The sequence below is a fragment of the Planococcus citri genome, chromosome 5 (genome assembly GCF_950023065.1).
Source record: "Planococcus citri chromosome 5, ihPlaCitr1.1, whole genome shotgun sequence".
In the NCBI taxonomy this organism is placed as follows: Eukaryota; Metazoa; Arthropoda; class Insecta; order Hemiptera; family Pseudococcidae; genus Planococcus; species Planococcus citri.
In genome coordinates this window covers 46,415,352-46,432,712 of record NC_088681.1, presented here as the reverse complement: position 1 = coordinate 46,432,712, position 17,361 = coordinate 46,415,352, and the positions used below count along the sequence as shown (strand labels likewise).

General features: G+C 36.4%; 2 protein-coding genes and 1 long non-coding RNA gene across 3 annotated transcripts; 2 read left to right on the top strand and 1 right to left on the bottom strand.

The window, feature by feature from the left end:
* Positions 1 to 1,065: 1,065 nt before the first annotated feature.
* LOC135848056 (uncharacterized) lies at positions 1,066 to 3,308 on the top strand. Its single transcript, XR_010559305.1, has 4 exons — positions 1,066 to 1,615; positions 2,086 to 2,243; positions 2,340 to 2,483; positions 2,568 to 3,308. It is a non-coding gene; the product is annotated as an uncharacterized LOC135848056 (long non-coding RNA).
* An 8,150-nt stretch (positions 3,309 to 11,458) lies between these two features.
* Positions 11,459 to 14,149, top strand: RIOK1 (RIO kinase 1). The gene is made up of 9 exons (XM_065367826.1): positions 11,459 to 11,708; positions 11,782 to 12,014; positions 12,086 to 12,308; positions 12,386 to 12,833; positions 12,952 to 13,070; positions 13,142 to 13,245; positions 13,315 to 13,520; positions 13,614 to 13,865; positions 13,945 to 14,149. The coding sequence occupies exons 1-9, from the start codon at positions 11,659 to 11,661 to the stop codon at positions 14,053 to 14,055; spliced, it is 1,746 nt and encodes a 581-aa protein (XP_065223898.1). The 5' UTR covers positions 11,459 to 11,658; the 3' UTR covers positions 14,056 to 14,149.
* Position 14,150: 1 nt separating this feature from the next.
* LOC135848378 (uncharacterized) lies at positions 14,151 to 17,194 on the bottom strand. The gene is made up of 4 exons (XM_065368278.1): positions 16,428 to 17,194; positions 16,257 to 16,356; positions 16,063 to 16,164; positions 14,151 to 14,372 (listed from the first exon to the last, which is right to left on the bottom strand). Exons 1-4 carry the CDS (start codon positions 17,192 to 17,194, stop codon positions 14,151 to 14,153), a joined length of 1,191 nt encoding a protein of 396 aa, XP_065224350.1.
* Between the last annotated feature and the right edge of the window lie 167 nt (positions 17,195 to 17,361).

The window sequence follows — 17,361 nt, the reverse complement described above, 5'->3', positions numbered from 1 at the left end:
TTTGAGGATTTTAGACATTTAGACTAGTTATACAAATACAATCTGAAACTTAGTTGTTGATATGAACAAGCATATCAACCGTTAATCGTTGCTTCTTAACGAATGAAGCCAGTTGAATTGTTTGTAAACCAAAACAATACTCAGTCAGATCGTATACAGCCAAAGACAGCCAGTAATTACTAGAATAGTTGGTAGGTGTGATCTTTATTAAATAGGATATCAACAAGACTATGCTCTTTGCTCTTTCCAAAAAAAAATTTTTGAGATGAGGTAGAGAATCTTTAGGTTTGGGAAGGTTTGAGTTTGACTGGTTTGAGGTTTGAGGTTTGAGGTTGGAAAATAATAAGCATTGATTTTGGTTTTGCTTTAAGAATGTGTCAGTCGCATTTTATGGAAGCCAAAAAGGAATAACATAAGGGTTTCCCAAATTGATTTGCTCTTATCTTGATTTTTTTTCAATAAACTTTTTTCAGCCAATCAGCCATAAATAAACATGCAAAAAATACATAGCCAATAATTTTTACTTTCTAAAAAATTTTGAGAACCAAAAAAATTTGGAAAAATTCATGAAAAATTTGTTGGAATTCGGCTTATGCAAATGACACAATTCAGGTCAAGCTATGTTAGACGGACAATAAATAGGATATCAACACCCCCTCCCACACCAGCCAACTATTTACACGTCATTGATTCGAACCGAAGAACAATCAAATAACTTAAGATTTCAAATCCGAAGAAATGAATTCTGTGACCAAACTGATGAAAAATAAGATTCCAATCCGAAGAAGTGAATCTGTGGTTAGACTTTTTATAAACAGAATTTGATAAGATGAGAATGCGAATTCTATTCGAAAAATAAATTCCAACATCTCGATACAAAACTAGTATTTATTTGAGAAAATTACAAATGAAGTTGAATAAATTAAACAATATAAACTTAGTACCTATAATTATTTTTCCTGAGCTCAAGATCGATTTACAAATGAAGACGAACGAATTTACAAATAAACAGACCAATGAACCAACCACATCACCAAGCACACACGAGACGAAGAACTACTGTTTTTCTGAAACAGATAAGTATTTAGAAATATTAACTTTTTGCAAGTACTCTATTTTTAAATGCTATAAATTGATTTTCCGGTAAAGCTTTAGTTAAGCAATCCGCCAACTGATTTTTAGATTCGATTTTATCAATTTTTAAGAATAAGATGCCTTCACGGACATACTCACGAGTTTTCAAATACTTTAACTCAATATGTTTAACTCGACTATTGCTAGTTGCATTACTAGAAACACTAATAGCCGCATTGTTATCTTCATAAACAGATATTGGCATTTTTATATCACCAATGGTTTCTTCTATTATACGAGCTATAAACAAGATTTCTTTTGCTGCTTCACAGATACTCATAAATTCAGCCTCTCCAGAACTCTCAGCACAACATTGTTGTAACTTCGAGCTCCAGCCAATCAAATTACCATTATACCGAATTAGATAACCGGTAGTAGACTTCCTAGATCGTGGATCTCCAGCGAAATCAGCATCAACGAATGCATCAAGCATTGTTGTACCTTTTTCATACTGAAGACCACATGAACTAGTACCTTTAAGGTATAGAAAAATACGTTTTAATAAATACCAATGAACAGATTCTGGGTTAGTTTGTGCTCTAGACAGGTAATTTACTGAGAAAGCTATGTCAGGACGTGTAGTATTTGCAACATACAACAGTGCACCAATAGCTTGTTTATAAGAACAGAAATTATCTACTGATTCATACGTGAGTTTCTTATGTACTGAAATTGGTGGCATTGGATAACTTTCCGCTGTACCATTTTCGAAACCAAAATTAGAAACTATTACTTCCACATATTTTGACTGATTTAAAAATACACTATTTTCGATCCAATTTACATAAAATCCTAAAAATTTCTTAGGTTTACCTAGATAACGAGTTTCAAATTCAGTTTCAAAGTTTCAATTAATTTACGTACAGTTTCGATTTTAGCAGGATCGTTACCTGTGATTAAAATATCATCTACATAAACAATTAAGATTATAATATAAATTTCGATTTTCAGAATATATACACAAGGTTCACGTTCGATTCTAATGAAGTTAATTGAGATTAAAAATGCATGAAAACGATTATACCAACATCTAGGTGCTGTTGCAAAGCCATACAAAGCCTGTATTACCTTGCACACGTAATTTTTCCTGTCACCTGTAGCCCCTTCAGGTACAGTCATATATTTTACTCTATCTAATTTCCCATAGAGAAACGCATTTTTGATATCTAACTGTACTACATGCCAACCATACTGAATGATTACAGCAAATAACCACCTTACAGTGATCAATCGAGGAGTAGGTGAAGTTGTATCCTTTGAATCGTACCTTTCAGGATCGCGACACCCTACAGCAACGATTCTGGCCTTTGCTGTACCATCATCTTTAACTGTGAAAACCCACTTACAAGGTACAATTTGCATGTCTTTTTCTTTCTTAACTAGTTCCCATACGTTACGTTTATACATCACATTTAATTCTCTTTCAATTGCAGGCCCCCACTTACTAACATTAGTTTGTGATGTTGCCTGACTATACGAAATAGGAATTTCTTTCGATGGAGTAAACAATTGTTCGATGTTACAGAAATTGACCTTGGAATTAGTTTCATCCCAATCATAATCAATAACGTTTTCAACAATTTCATATTCGTTATCATCCTCATTATTTACTAAATTAGATGAACTAGAACTAGAATCAACTACTTCTGGTATATTTACGTTTGTTTCGTTTATTTCAGATGAAAATTCAAGACTATCAGTTTGATTTGATGGAAAATCATTTTTGTACAATTTTTCCTCATCAACTTCTACATGACACGAATCAATGGTTTTCTTTGTTTTTGGGTCAAATAAAGTATAACCTGTTCTAGTGAAACCAACCAGATACAGCATACTAGAACGAGAAAAGAACTTTTGTCCTTTTGGTATTAAATCGTTTTTCGGAGACACCCTAGATCCAAATAATTTTAAATAAGTCAAATCAGGTGATACATTGAACAGTTTTTCAAATGGAGTAACAAAATCAATACTCGAATGCGGAGTTCTATTGTATATGTAGCAAGCAGCGTCGATAGCTAGCCCCCACATATTCACAGGAAATCCTGACTCAAAAATTAAAGCTCTCGCACGTTCCTGTAAGGTTCGATTCAACCTTTCTATAAGGCCATTGTGTTGATGACAATGAGCCTCTGACAACTCTCGTGTCAAGCCATAATAAACTAGAATTTCATCTACTTGTGAATTGTTGAATTCTGTACCTCTATCGCACCTAAAGATGTCAAACTGCCCCATCCCAGGATATTTAGCCTGGAGGAAGCGTAAAGCTTCTTTTAGACAAGGAGTTACCTCCTCCATCGATTTTGATTTAATAACAAAGACTTGTAGATAACGGGTGAAATCGTCAATTACACACAGTACATACGAATTCTTTTTCTCAAAAGTTACAGGTGTAATAGGACCAATCAAATCAGCGTGAATAATTTCACAAGGACGTACTGCTCGATACCTATCTTTGTCAAAAGATTTACAGGTTTGTTTAGCCTGTGCACAAACCGGACAATTATTTATCCGAGCTGTAGCAATTAAATCATTCACCCCTTTCGTCACTGATTTTAATTTATTTACAAAGGGAATTGAGATATGGCCCATACGTCTATGCCAAATATCCCCCTCCTCTTGTAACAGTTTTAATTTTTGTGGAGAAATTTTAGATTTATTTCGTCTACGTTTTTTATTTTCTACTTCAGCAAGTAGAACTACAAGATCATCACGAATATTAATTTCATTTGAATTCAATTCGGATTCAGATTTTTCACTATTTAGGGACTGATCGTACGTTTTTGCATATAAAATGTATAACTTATTTCGTTCATAAATATTTGCTATTTTAGTTTTTAATTTTCTACAAGAAATAAAACCAGATCTAGGATTTAAAATTAACGACGTTTTGAATTGCGTATTCAACGCAGATGCACTAATAATATTAGAGCTCGCTTTAGGAATAAATTTTACATTAGCTAAATAGACGATACTTTTGGTTTTACCATTATTAAGTAAGACAGGTAATGTACCAGACCCTAAAGCCTGTACGTTGGAAATATTATCAATAGTTCCTACATTTTCAGGAGATTCGAATTCTACATAATTCATTAAAAAATTTTTGTTTGATACAATATGGTGCGTCGCACCAGAATCTACAATGAAGGCTACATTATAATTAAACATATTCATTGATAATGCATTAGTACCTTTATTTTTAGGACAGTCCTTTTTTTCATGTCCATAAGCGAAGCATTTGTAGCACATCCTACCAGAATTTTTGCAATCGGCCGCTGAATGAAAATACTCGCCGCATTTCTTACAACGTATTTTATTTTTTTCTTGTGGAGTCATCTTCGCGAGCTTTTTGCGCTGTTCTTCATTATACTTCATATGTAGCGGTACAGCATTCGAAGTAGTTGGATCAGTAACTTTCTGCTGCTTGGATGGACCATGACCATGAGAAGTATCATCTTCTGCCTTTCGTTTATTATTTGGTTTACCTACCCTACTTTTAGAATTAACCGCTACTTCGGTAAATTTTTTCTTTATAGTTTCAAAATCTACTACAGGTAATGAAGATATCGTAGTATAAAACGAAAAAAATACGGATTTAGGATCATTAATACCTTCGATCTTGTGCAAAAAAAATGTCTTAACATAATCATCAGAATAAGTTGTACCTATATCTTTATAATCATTAATTAATTTCTCAAAGTCTCCGATGAAACGTTCTTCGTCAAAACCTAACCTGTATCTCAAACGTTGAGATCTATCATGTAAAGAGATATAATCCTGAGTTCGGCTACTTCCGAATAATTCACTTAGAGTATTCATAGTATTATAAGCGGTAAGTACAGTTGAAATACGATTCGCAATTGATTTTGATACAGAAGCGCGTATATACTGAACAGTTTGCGCATCCAATACTACACGCTTGTTAGGAGAAACATCAATTTGCATACCACAGTCCGTTTCTATAAAGGGAAGCAGATTTAGCGCTCGTAGATCTAATTCCACCATCGACTTCCATGTTTTAAAATTCTTGTGACCATGTAATTTCTCATGCTCTTGCATATTGCGTATTTGGAAAGGTGGCGTAATATACAACTTATCGAGAGCAAGTAATCGCTGCATTTCATCGGAACTGGAAGCTTCACCTCCGTCGCCACTACCACCGCTAGCTTTTTTATTTCTCGTAGACATGTTCTGGAATAAGCAGGAATTAATAACGAGTACAGAAAAAAAATTCTATTTCTTTTTAAAAAACTTGGATAAAACGGTTGAAGTTATACAAATACAATCTGAAACTTAGTTGTTGATATGAACAAGCATATCAACCGTTAATCGTTGCTTCTTAACGAATGAAGCCAGTTGAATTGTTTGTAAACCAAAACAATACTCAGTCAGATCGTATACAGCCAAAGACAGCCAGTAATTACTAGAATAGTTGGTAGGTGTGATCTTTATTAAATAGGATATCAACAAGACTATGCTCTTTGCTCTTTCCAAAAAAAAATTATTGAGATGAGGTAGAGAATCTTTAGGTTTGGGAAGGTTTGAGTTTGACTGGTTTGAGGTTTGAGGTTTGAGGTTGGAAAATAATAAGCATTGATTTTGGTTTTGCTTTAAGAAATTAAAAAGTTCAACTTCAATGATACTTCAAAGTTGTAGGACTAATCGTATATTCGAATAATAATAAACACATCGAGAAATAAACGGAAATATATTCGTTATAAAAGTATAAAAAAATATCATCAATCAAGAATATCATCGAAGTCGCGTCTATAAACTAAATCAACGAGGTAGTAAACAGGAGAGCACCCGGATAAGAAGAACAGCCAGGTAAGTATCGCATCGAAGCTGAGATTACTCCCAGTACTGCCAACGCCAACACACCCCTTTGATCTTAGCGGAGAGGCGGAGATCAATAACGTACATCGTAAACATAGGAACTAATGGAACTATCATCTTCGAATTAATAATGGCCTGAAATACAAAAATTATGTTACATATTGAGCAGACAGCTGCAATGTTCTTGAAATCGACCTGAGGCAAGAGCTTTCGTGAGGGCATCAGCCGGCTGATCTTCCGACTTAACGAATCTCAAAATAATCTTGTTACCCTTGACAAAATCTCTAACTATGTGATAATTGAGTTTAGCTATATGCCTGAGCTTGGGAGCTCCAGTTGTTTTAGCGATAGCGAGAGCAGGCTGACAATCACTATGAATGAGAGCTGGTCCATGTCTATTCTTCGTTAAACGTTCTAATAAATCTAACGTAATGACAGCATCCTTCGAACACATGGATAGAGCGAAATATTCCGCTTCAGCTGAGGAACCCGCTGGTACCGACTGTTTTCTTGTACGCCAAACAACCGGATCACCGTACGCTCGCACAAAATAGCCTGTAATAGAGCAACCTTCTTCTCCAGTCCCTAACGACGCATCGGTGTACGCATCTACAAATACACCTTCTTTCTTAATCACCCCTCTATAAGTTAGCCCTAGCTCTGCCGTTCCTTTCAGATACTGAAGAATTCTCTGAGCACGTTCCCAGTCTTCGGGCTGAGGATTACTTTGATGTTGACATAGCACATTCGTAGCGAACATAATATCTGGTCTAGTACCGTTGGCTAGATGTAATAACGAGCCAGTAATTTCCCTAAACAAAGACTTGCCAGGCGTAGGCTTACCAGGATTCCATTCTGGTGTTTTCTTCTCTGACTTACTTTTCTTTTCACAATTTCGAGTTAAAGCTGGAGTATGAACAGCTGGCAAATTCAACGCGTTAAAGCGTTTCAACACACAATTAATAAAACTAGTTTGAGTCAAAGTCAACGTTTGATATTCTTCCGATCTAGCAATTTCCAAACCAAGAAACTTTTTAGGAGAACCTAACTCTTTTACTTGAAATTCCTCTTTTAAACGTCTAATCGTCTCAACAATCTTATCTTTACAATTACCTGTGATTAGGAAATCGTCTACATAAAGTACTAAAATTACCACCAAATGTTTCCTTCGCCAGATATACACGCATGGCTCATTTGGATGATTGGTAAACTGCATTTTCTTGGCTGCTTCATCGAACCTACGAAACCAAGTTAACGGACTAATCTTGAGCCCATACAAAGCACATTTTAAAGCACAAACCAGGCCTTCATCAACTTCCATTCCTTCAGGCGGATGCATATATACCGTAGTTTTCAATCTGCCATTAAGAAAGGCAGTAATAACATCTAATTGAATAATCGACCAACCTTCTTTATTTGCAAGCGCAAGAATTACCCTAACTGTGTGTTTACTAGCCACCGGAGAGTACACATGTCCTATATCGTACACTTCTCTATCTTTGAATCCACGTGTAACCAAACGTGCCTTATATCGTATTGAAGAATCATTCTCGTTAGTTTTCCTACAAAATACCCATCTAGAATCTAAGATATTCACCCCTTTGGGCGGTACAACTAAATCCCACGCATCATTTCTTTCTAAAGACGCCATTTCATCTTCCATGGCTTTTATCCAATACTCACGATCAGTACGGTCTAAAGCTTCAGCGTAAGTCATTGGATCCTTTTCATCTTCGAGTAAGCATGCACGTAATGCTGTAACACGATCAAAAGCTAAAAACGTATCGTTAGACGAGTCATCAAAAATCACAGTTTCTTCGACGTTCTCAATGTCAAATTCATCAGAGTCATCGTTTTGACCACTAGTACTTGGGACAACATTCAATTCACCAGAAGTCTTGCTGGGTACTTCTACACTTACCTCTTCGTTGGTAGTTTCTCGTTCTACCGTGTCGTGCCAGTTAATATCAGTTTCAGTTTCGTCTGAACTAAAATCGAAAACAACATCTTTACTTTTCAATAAATCTCTATACGTAATATTTTCAATAAACTCAACATCTTTACATTCTATAATTTTCCTCGAAGGTAACAAAATTCGATAACCACTTCTAGTATTGTTCAAAACTACACCTCTAATACCTCTTTCATCAAATTTCTCATAATCCTCTCTAGTTTTCTTCGGAATGGCCAGACAACCAAACCGGCGTATAAACGATAAATCAGGAGTTTCACCACAAAATACTTCATAAGGTGTCTTAAAACCGTTCGATTTGTGAGGAGTTCGATTGTAGATATAAACAGCCTGAGATATAGCATGGTCCCACAAGGACATTGGGATTCCCGAATCGCTCAGCATCGCTGTTGTCTTTTCGCGCAAAGTCCGATTGATTCTTTCTGCAACACCATTATGAGTTGGGGTATCCGGTTCAGCTACCTCTATCTCAATCTTCTCCTGTTTCAATAACCTTCCCATCTCACCTGAATATTCGGTACCTCCGTCCGTACGTAAGTACCGTACCTTAACATCTTTTCCCAACATTCTACGCATCTCATCTAAGTACTTTCTAAAGCAGTCAGCTGCATCACTTTTATAACACATCACAAATACCATTGCGAACCTCGAGAAATCATCTATAAATGTTATCACATACCTACGTTTACCTGGGAATGATAGAGGTGTTATAGGGCCCATCACGTCAGAATGAACTCGTTGTAAAGCTATCTTACTCCGCTGACGTTTCTTCTTCGAAGGGTTCCTGTGAACCTTAGCTAACGCACAAGGTTGACAATCCATAATATCCTTACCAAAAGTTACATTTTTCAAAATCGCCATCTTCGATTTATATAGTTCAAGATAACCTAGCGAAGCGTGCGCCAATCTCGTATGCCATAGAAGACCCAAGTTTTCACGAATCGTCGGAAGCGTTGGACTTGGACCTCCTCCATCAGCATTAGCTAACATAGCCACTTCATTTGGATTACGAACACGCAGATCACTGACCCAGAACGGAGATTGAAACTGAGCTCTAATAATTATGTCACCAGAATTTCCATCTCTGATATAAAAATATAGCGAACTTCCATCAAATGTCGCACCTTGTTGTACCAGCTGCCGTAAACTCAGCAGATTTTCAGAAACTTCTGAAGAATATAAGACATTTGTAAAAGTAATTGGCTTACCTAAAACAGTGTAAGTATGAAACTCACCTAACTCCTCTATACTCAGAACAGACTCCTGTCCTTTCTTAGCGCAATCTATTACCGCTGGTTTACTCAACTTTCTTACCTTGGAGAGAATTCGCCGCTCATTTGTCAAATGATAACTTGCCCCAGAGTCGATTATAAAATTGACTGACAGTACTGCTGTCATGAAACACTTACCCGCCGAGTTAAGGCAGTCGTCAGGATAATAATACTTCGAATTTAATTCGAAATTTCTATCGCCTCGGACCATCATAGATTTTCCACCGCTATCGCCTTTCCCTTGACCGGACCCAGATTTACCAGACTTTTCATCGGATTTACGCTCGGGGCAGTTCTTCGCAATATGATCGGTTACTTTTCTGCAGCAGTAGCAATAAGACCCATTCGTCTTGCAGTCTTTCATCGCATGACCTCTCATGTTACATTTTCGACACCTTCCATAATGGTTGCCTTCGGATGAGTTACGGTTCTGATAGGAATCTCTCGAGTCGTAATTGCGCTGATAGGAACCACGTCGATTGTCTTCACGTTCACGTCTCTCGCCACGTTGATCGTCGAATTGCTCACGTCTATCGCCACGTCGATCTCGATCATCGTATTGTTCACGTCGCTCCCCACGTCGATCGTTGTTTTGTTCACGTCTATCGCCACGTCGATTGTTTCGTAAATTTCTTCCTCTTCCATTCGAGTTCGAAGAATTGGCAGAGGCAAAATGAACCCCTGTTGAAGCCGCCGTTGAGGTTACTGCCTTGAGCTCCTTCTCAGTCGCCTCTTCGTCACATAGCCATTTTTTGATCATCTGGTAGTTGGTTTTACTTGTTCGGTTGGACATCGATATGTCGCTGCGCGCCTTCTTTATTTTATGTAACAGCATACTCTTTTTGAAATCGTCCGTCCACACCATGCCTGCTTCTTTACTTCGTTCGAATAAATCCTCCAATTGCCTGGTAAACTTCGACGGCTCGTCAATAAACGGTTCAAAACGTAAGTTCGTGATTTTCTGAAAGAGAGCTTCTCGTAAGTTCTCCGATATTGGCAGTTTCTCATTATCCAACCATTTTATGATTTCGGCCGGTTCCCTGATGTTTTCGACTAAACGCTGGTGGTGTTCGTCAAGGCGACCTACTATGAGTAAACGAGTAGTCGCTTTCCGAATGGAGTCATCGAATCTTGTATTCGGTCGCGGAACTGAAGCATCCACAATATCATTAAGTCTGCGTACTCTTAATTCGTCAAACAGCATCTGCCGCCAATTTCGGTAGCTACTTTTCTCCGTCAGCTTATAATCGATATTCGGGAACATAGAATTGAAGGTTAGCGGAGCACATCCAATATTTCCCACCGGTGGTGGCATCGGTACTGCGGAGGCACCCGTTGACATGATAGGTTGCCTTAAAGATGCGGATGTGGTGCTACTCGAAACCACATTTGCAGCAGTGGTATGTAAATTCACCAATTTATGAGCTGTCACATAACGACCAGCAGGTTTACTAAACGTTGTCACCGTAAGTCGCGGCATATCAGATGCGCTGGATGTAATTGATACTGATATCGGAACTGCCGAAGTCACCGGAACAGCAGATGTCACCGGAGGTGGTGGTGGTGGCGGCATGAAAAAGTAGTTTGGCAAATTGCCCACTAACGAAATCGGATTCGCATTCGAAATCGGATTAGAAATCTGATTACTTACTGAGCTGCTCACAGGAACACTGATTGTCGATCGCATAAAACTTTCCAGCTCAGCTTTGATACGATCCACTATAGGATTTATTATAGCCTCCATCTTGTCCGAATGAAGTTTACACAAGTACACAATCACTACCGAAATGTTAAAAAACAAGCAACGAATCGAAACCTCGCTCTGCTACCATGTAGGACTAATCGTATATTCGAATAATAATAAACACATCGAGAAATAAACGGAAATATATTCGTTATAAAAGTATAAAAAAATATCATCAATCAAGAATATCATCGAAGTCGCGTCTATAAACTAAATCAAGGAGGTAGTAAACAGGAGAGCACCCGGATAAGAAGAACAGCCAGGTAAGTATCGCATCGAAGCTGAGATTACTCCCAGTACTGCCAACGCCAACAAAAGTCTTCAAACTTCAAATTCAAAATAAATATTCAAATTTGTCGAGTTGAAAGTGTTGAAACTTGAAACGTTGAAAGTGAAACTGAAACGGTGAAACCAGACTAGAGCGACTCTAGCGGTTATTAAAAGAACAAATCCTCGGGATATTGGAAAAATACCTGGCTTCGAAATTTCCCAGTGGTCGTACACGAGTGATATCTTGTTCGAAATAAACACGTGTAGTTCTTTTTGATAATTCTTTCGAAATATTTCGCTATTTTATTAATTAACTTCATGAATTTTAAAGCTCATCAAATGAGACATTGTACGTATCATGTCCAGTAATTTTTCCTGAACTCTACGGTCATAACTTTCTCATCTATTCGAACCAATTCAAACCGAAATACGAGATGATTTTTGGAGTTGTAGACGGCCAATTCGACGATGCCGACGAAGATGTGTACGTATTTATTTCATTTATTAAATTATTAAATACTCAAGCAGTATTGAAATCAATCCAATGATGTCTACAGCGTTCCAAAAAAGTTACCTGTGAAAACAGTAAAATCGTATGCCAACTGTGTTGGAAACAATATCGTGAATCAGATCAACTTCGAACCAAAAACCGTACCTTTAAATAGCAATGAAATCAACGTTACCAGTACGGATAACGGTGTCGAAAACCACGAAGAGTACGACGACGAAGACGAATATTATTACGACGAAGACGAAAGTGATTACGACGACGATGACGATTTTATTATTGGTATGTACTTCATTACTCGTAAAAATCACATCTTCGTGTCACACGTTTTATCAACTTCGTTAAATTTTCAGCTCACAATAACAAGGCCAATTACCAAATACATAAAGTCAACTCTAAACACGCAACTACGAATAATCAATCGGAAAGTAATAAGTTGACCAATTATCAACCTGCTGAAAAGGTACTAAAACGATTCACTCATAAAATCAACGTTGAAAAATACGAAGGTCCGAAATTACCCGTAAACGTAGCCAATCATTTGATCGAATCGAACCGTCGTTTCGAAGCAGACAGGTTAGAAGATCGTACCATAGTTGTTATTCCTCCTTTTAATCGAGTATTTTAAAATTTACTTTTTTATTTTGTCGCAGATATCGTAGGAAAGATAAACAAGACAGAGCAACCGTAGAACAAGTAATGGATCCTAGAACTCGTGTCATTATATTCAAAATGTTAAATCGTGGACTAATATCCGAAGTGAACGGTTGTATTTCTACGGGCAAAGAGGCCAATGTGTATCATGCGACGGCCGGTCATTTTTACGAGAATTGCAAAGATATCGCCATTAAAGTTTATAAAACTTCCATTTTAATATTCAAAGATCGAGATAGATACGTGACTGGTGAATTTAGATTTCGTCATGGCTACTGTCGTCATAATCCACGCAAAATGGTACGTCTTTGGGCGGAAAAGGAGTTGAGAAATTTATCTCGTATGCATGCTGCCGGATTACCTGTACCTGAACCTAAAGTTCTCAAGAGTCACGTTTTACTGATGGATTTTATCGGAGAAGATGGATGGCCTGCTCCTAAGCTTAAAGTTAGCATAATTTAAATTTTTTTAGCCATTTGTTTTCGTCCGAAGATGAAGCTAAAATGAAATGGCAGGATTGTTTTAGATTTTGATTTTAATTTGTGTATTGTTTTTTTTTTGATAGGATGCTGAGATCACGGATACTGAAGCTTGCCAATTATACAGAGACTGCGCAGTTATCATGTGGAAAATGTATAATCTATGTAAATTGGTGCACGCAGATTTGAGTGAATTTAATATTTTGTAAGTGAACCAAACTTTTTCGTATCTTTAATGATTTTTCTGTTTGATCTAATTCATTTTTCTCTCGACAGATACCATAAAAAAACTGTTTACATCATCGACGTATCTCAATCAGTGGAACACGAGCATCCCCACGCTTTAGAATTTTTACGAAAAGATTGCACCAACATCACAGGTACCTGATTTAATAACTCGCTCCAATTCTCAGTTCGTTTGAACGCTTAGCTAATCTATTCAATTGCAGATTTCTTCTCGAAGAAAGGAGTAGCTACCATGTCAGTGAAAGAGCTGTTTGATTTCATCACCGATGCTTGTATTAACGAGTCCAATATGGAAGAATACCTGGACAGGATTTCTGAAAAAATGCTCAACACCGAACCACTTTCAGCTGAGCAACAAATAGAAGAGGAAGTTTTCAAAAAAGCCTATATTCCTAAAACCCTGACCGAGGTTTGATACCTTTTTCCAACATTATAATACAATATATTTTACCTTTAAAATTGAACAGATTGATAGATTCAGTCGAATTGATGTCTTTTTTAGGTTGTTGATTTCGAAAGAGATATTAATTTAGTCAAGTCTGGCAACACCGATAATTTGATCTATCAAAAAATCGTCGGATTAAAAGAAGATTTATCAGGACCTCTGAATATACCTACGTTATTGAACAATCAGTCTGACGAATCCAGTGACTCTAGTTCCGATGATGAATCAGATTCGAAGGAAAACGAACCAGAAGGCAGTAAATTTATAAATTCATCTCGGCCTAAAAACGAAACCGCAGAAGAAAAAAAAGTAAGCTCGCAGTTTTTATTGTTTTTATATTGTCTAGAACTGGGTCTCATTTTTTCAATTATTTTTTCAATTTTTTCAGCTACGAAAAAAAGAGTCAAAAGACCAAAAAGCTGAAAAACGAAAAACCAAGATCAAGAAACACGTTAAAAAACGCAAAGAAAAAATGCAAAAAACTAATTCTAAGAAATAATATGTTTTTAAAACGTATCCTGTATTTTTAGTAGATATTTTTACATTGTTGACTCGTCGTTAGTCGTATGCGAAATATACGTCGTGAAATTCAATTCAGGTACGTTTCTTCAACATCATGTTTAATAAATTGAACGACGAGTACGTGGATCGTATTATTTGGGCGAATGTCTTTCTAGTTGCTTCGAAGATTCCTAATCCAAATAGACGATGAGGTCGACACGCCATTCTGTGAAATATCACCAATAATCGTTGATTCTCTTTGCTCAGTTCGCACCAGTCGACTTCGGAGAATAATGTGTATGCGAGGTTGTCGTTCTGTCAAAGCAAAGAAAATTGTAAGTGATATAGAATGATGCCAGTCAAATGATACTCATGTACTTGAGTCAACTTTTGAACGAGGAGGTGATGCTGATAATCAGTTGCTCGTTGAGATAGTACATTACATACATGTTTGCAAATTTGAGCTTTCTGTCTACTGATTGAGATATAATTTAGTTTACTTCAAAGATAGGTACTTAATCTTTGAGGTTCACCGGCGTTATGCCTTTTTATGATGAAATTCGAATATCGAATTAATGATTAATAATTTCATCATACTGAAAATATTGGATTTTTGATTTTTTTTTTCAAGACAAAAAATTGAAATATGAAAAAATTTTAGGTTCTGTTTTTCCTCCTCTCGTCTTGAATTACGTTTGTTAATTTGGGAAGCCCCTGTACTGAAAAAATCTACGAAAAAAGGAGAAATGGCTCGAGGGTGACTCATCATAAGTATATCATTTAAATGAAAACATCACCGACGTTACTTCTTTCATCATAATATTCGATTATAAAGCCTTATCGAGTCTTTTGTTGAGGCAGCGTGGAATCATTCATTTGTCATTTTTTCTTATCTCGTCACTGTGTGTGATTCATATTGAGAAAACAAGGTAGAAAATTAAAATCTCAAATGTTGTAACTGAAATTGAGCTACATTTTTGTTAGCTTACTTTTTTCAACATTTTATTTACTAGTTATGTACTTGAAAAAAAAATCAAAAATTCAATTTTCCCAAATCTTTGCCTTAACTTTTGAAGAAAAAATGTTAATAATATCAAAAAGGGAATAATTCACAAAAATATTTTCCTGCTGGACTTCTTTTTTAGCGTTACAGTTACAAAGCACTTGCCTAAAGTGTTGTTTTTTGCCAGAAATTGCTAAAAAAAAGTCGCTTGTTGGTAAAAAATTCCAAATGTTCTACTTTTTACCAAAAATTGTCCAAAAATTTCGCATTATTGCCAAAAAAATCCTTGATATTTTGCTAAAATTGTCAACGTCTCGCAAGTTAATATTTCCCAAAAAAAAGACACCTTTTTTACCAAAAAGTTATGAAAAAACCAAGTCTCGCTTTTTTTGCCATATTAATTTCATTCCTGAAAGCCTTGCATTTTCCCAAAAATTATAACAAAAATTCTCGTATTTTATCAAATTTGCTGATTAATTTTGTTTTTTTACTTAAAAATGCCAAAAAGTTTCATTTTTTTGCGGAAATAGTTAAAAAGCTGCACCGTTTTGTCTAAAATTATTAAAAATTGTCACTGCTTTGGAAAAAATTCGAAGAAGTCAATTTTTTTTCAAAAGACAAAAATTGCTCTTAAGTTTTGCTTTTTATGCCCAAATCTGCCAAAAGAGCTCTGCTTTTTGAAAAAATTGTCCTTAAATATTCTGGTTTTTTTGTGATTTTTTTTTCGAGTACATCTAAGTGTTTTGTCTTTGTCCACATCTTGTAACTTTTTTGGTTGCTAAAATTATTTTTTTGCCCCTTCAATTTTCAAAATAGACAACAGCTTCATCAGAAGTGTTTTTTCTGCGGTATTATTTCTGCTTCTCTCTTCGCATCTCTGCTCAGGTGGTTTTTAAATTTTTTTGCATTTTAAATTTAAAAAAAAAATTTTTGGAGGGGGACAGACTTTCTAATTATGTTGCTCCTAACGTATTACTCATAAAATTATATTTATAATCTTACTAAATCAGCAAATATTTCTCCAGCGAAACACCTGGTCAAGAAATTCATATTTATGATGAACGTGACAGCCATAAAATTCAGCACTTTGGGCAAACTCGTGGTCTGCAACAAATACGTGTCGATTAATAATCAAAATAATGGAATCGCAGTTCGCTCATCGATCCAAATATGGTACCTCAGACACATCTACGTACATTTATCAAGACATACAGTACGAAAGCAAAAGAAACCATGCAGACAGCCAATTCGCAAGAGTAGAACACCGAGAACCATATCCTTAGCAATTGAAAATTCCTGCAAAATAGGTATAAACTCTTCTTAGCACTTGAAATTATTATTACTTTAAAAAAAAAAAAATCACGTACTTGTGTAATATTTGATGATGTTTAATACAATGCACAATATTTCTACGCATCAGGGTATCGTACTTGGCGGATTTCGTTTCACCAGCCTTCGAAGATTCTTCGGTCCTACGTTTAAGCGACAGACAAGCGGTTGTCAACCTCTCGTACTGCCTTAAGAACTCGAACACAGCCAATGAAGTAGCCATAACGACAATATGATAGAACCACAGACCACAAAACGACTGTATCATTTGCATCCCGGCTACAACCAGCTCGGATCTCAGATCATCGACAATCCAAGGCTGCCAGGACGGATATACAAAGGTGCTGATTCGATGATACGTCACCAGCTCGCCAATTATAGGTATAAAAATAACAATCACGGTGAAAATCTCGAAACATAGAGCAGCTGTCATTATCTTAGTCACCTTTTCTTCTTCTAGGTACCAGGAATACCGCATATTGAGTCGGTGTTCATCTGGGTAAGTGTACAGATTCGTATCCAGCGCGTACAACATCTCGCTGATTTTATCCCGGTGCACGAATATGGTCAAGGTGCCGCAGCAGCAAATTATAATGGCCGCTGTGCAAGGTACGGGGCTGACGAATTTATAAAAATCGTCGTAATTTACAAGTGAAAACATACCTGTGGATAGGCCTCCCAGTAGCATTAGAATGGCTAATGTGATCAGTCTCCATATTTTACCGTTTTCGGCGTTTTCTTTTGTGACTTTGATTCCAGTTTCGTCGATCATCGTTGTCACGTATTGGATCATTTTACGTTTCATGGCTCTTATATTGGACTGTGATCGTCTGCTTGGTGGTAAAATACGAATAAATTCGAGTTTATTGTATTTTTGATGAAATTTATGCGCGTTTGAGCTTCTATTGAAATTCAGTAACTTGGGTATCGAAAGGGATAATTATCATGCGATGAAAACGTGTCTTTAATTGA

Coding starts and splice junctions, on each gene's coding strand:
- RIOK1 (XM_065367826.1), top strand. CDS start 11,659: ATGATTTTTGGAGTTGTAGACGGCCAATTCGACGATGCCGACGAAGAT. Junction 13,246..13,314: donor AGATTGCACCAACATCACAG/GTACCTGATTTA, acceptor ATTCAATTGCAG/ATTTCTTCTCGAAGAAAGGA. Junction 13,521..13,613: donor TTCCTAAAACCCTGACCGAG/GTTTGATACCTT, acceptor TGTCTTTTTTAG/GTTGTTGATTTCGAAAGAGA.
- LOC135848378 (XM_065368278.1), bottom strand. CDS start 17,194: ATGAAACGTAAAATGATCCAATACGTGACAACGATGATCGACGAAACT. Junction 16,357..16,427: donor CATCATCAAATATTACACAA/GTACGTGATTTT, acceptor CCTATTTTGCAG/GAATTTTCAATTGCTAAGGA. Junction 14,373..16,062: donor GAGAAATATTTGCTGATTTA/GTAAGATTATAA, acceptor TTGCTTTGACAG/AACGACAACCTCGCATACAC.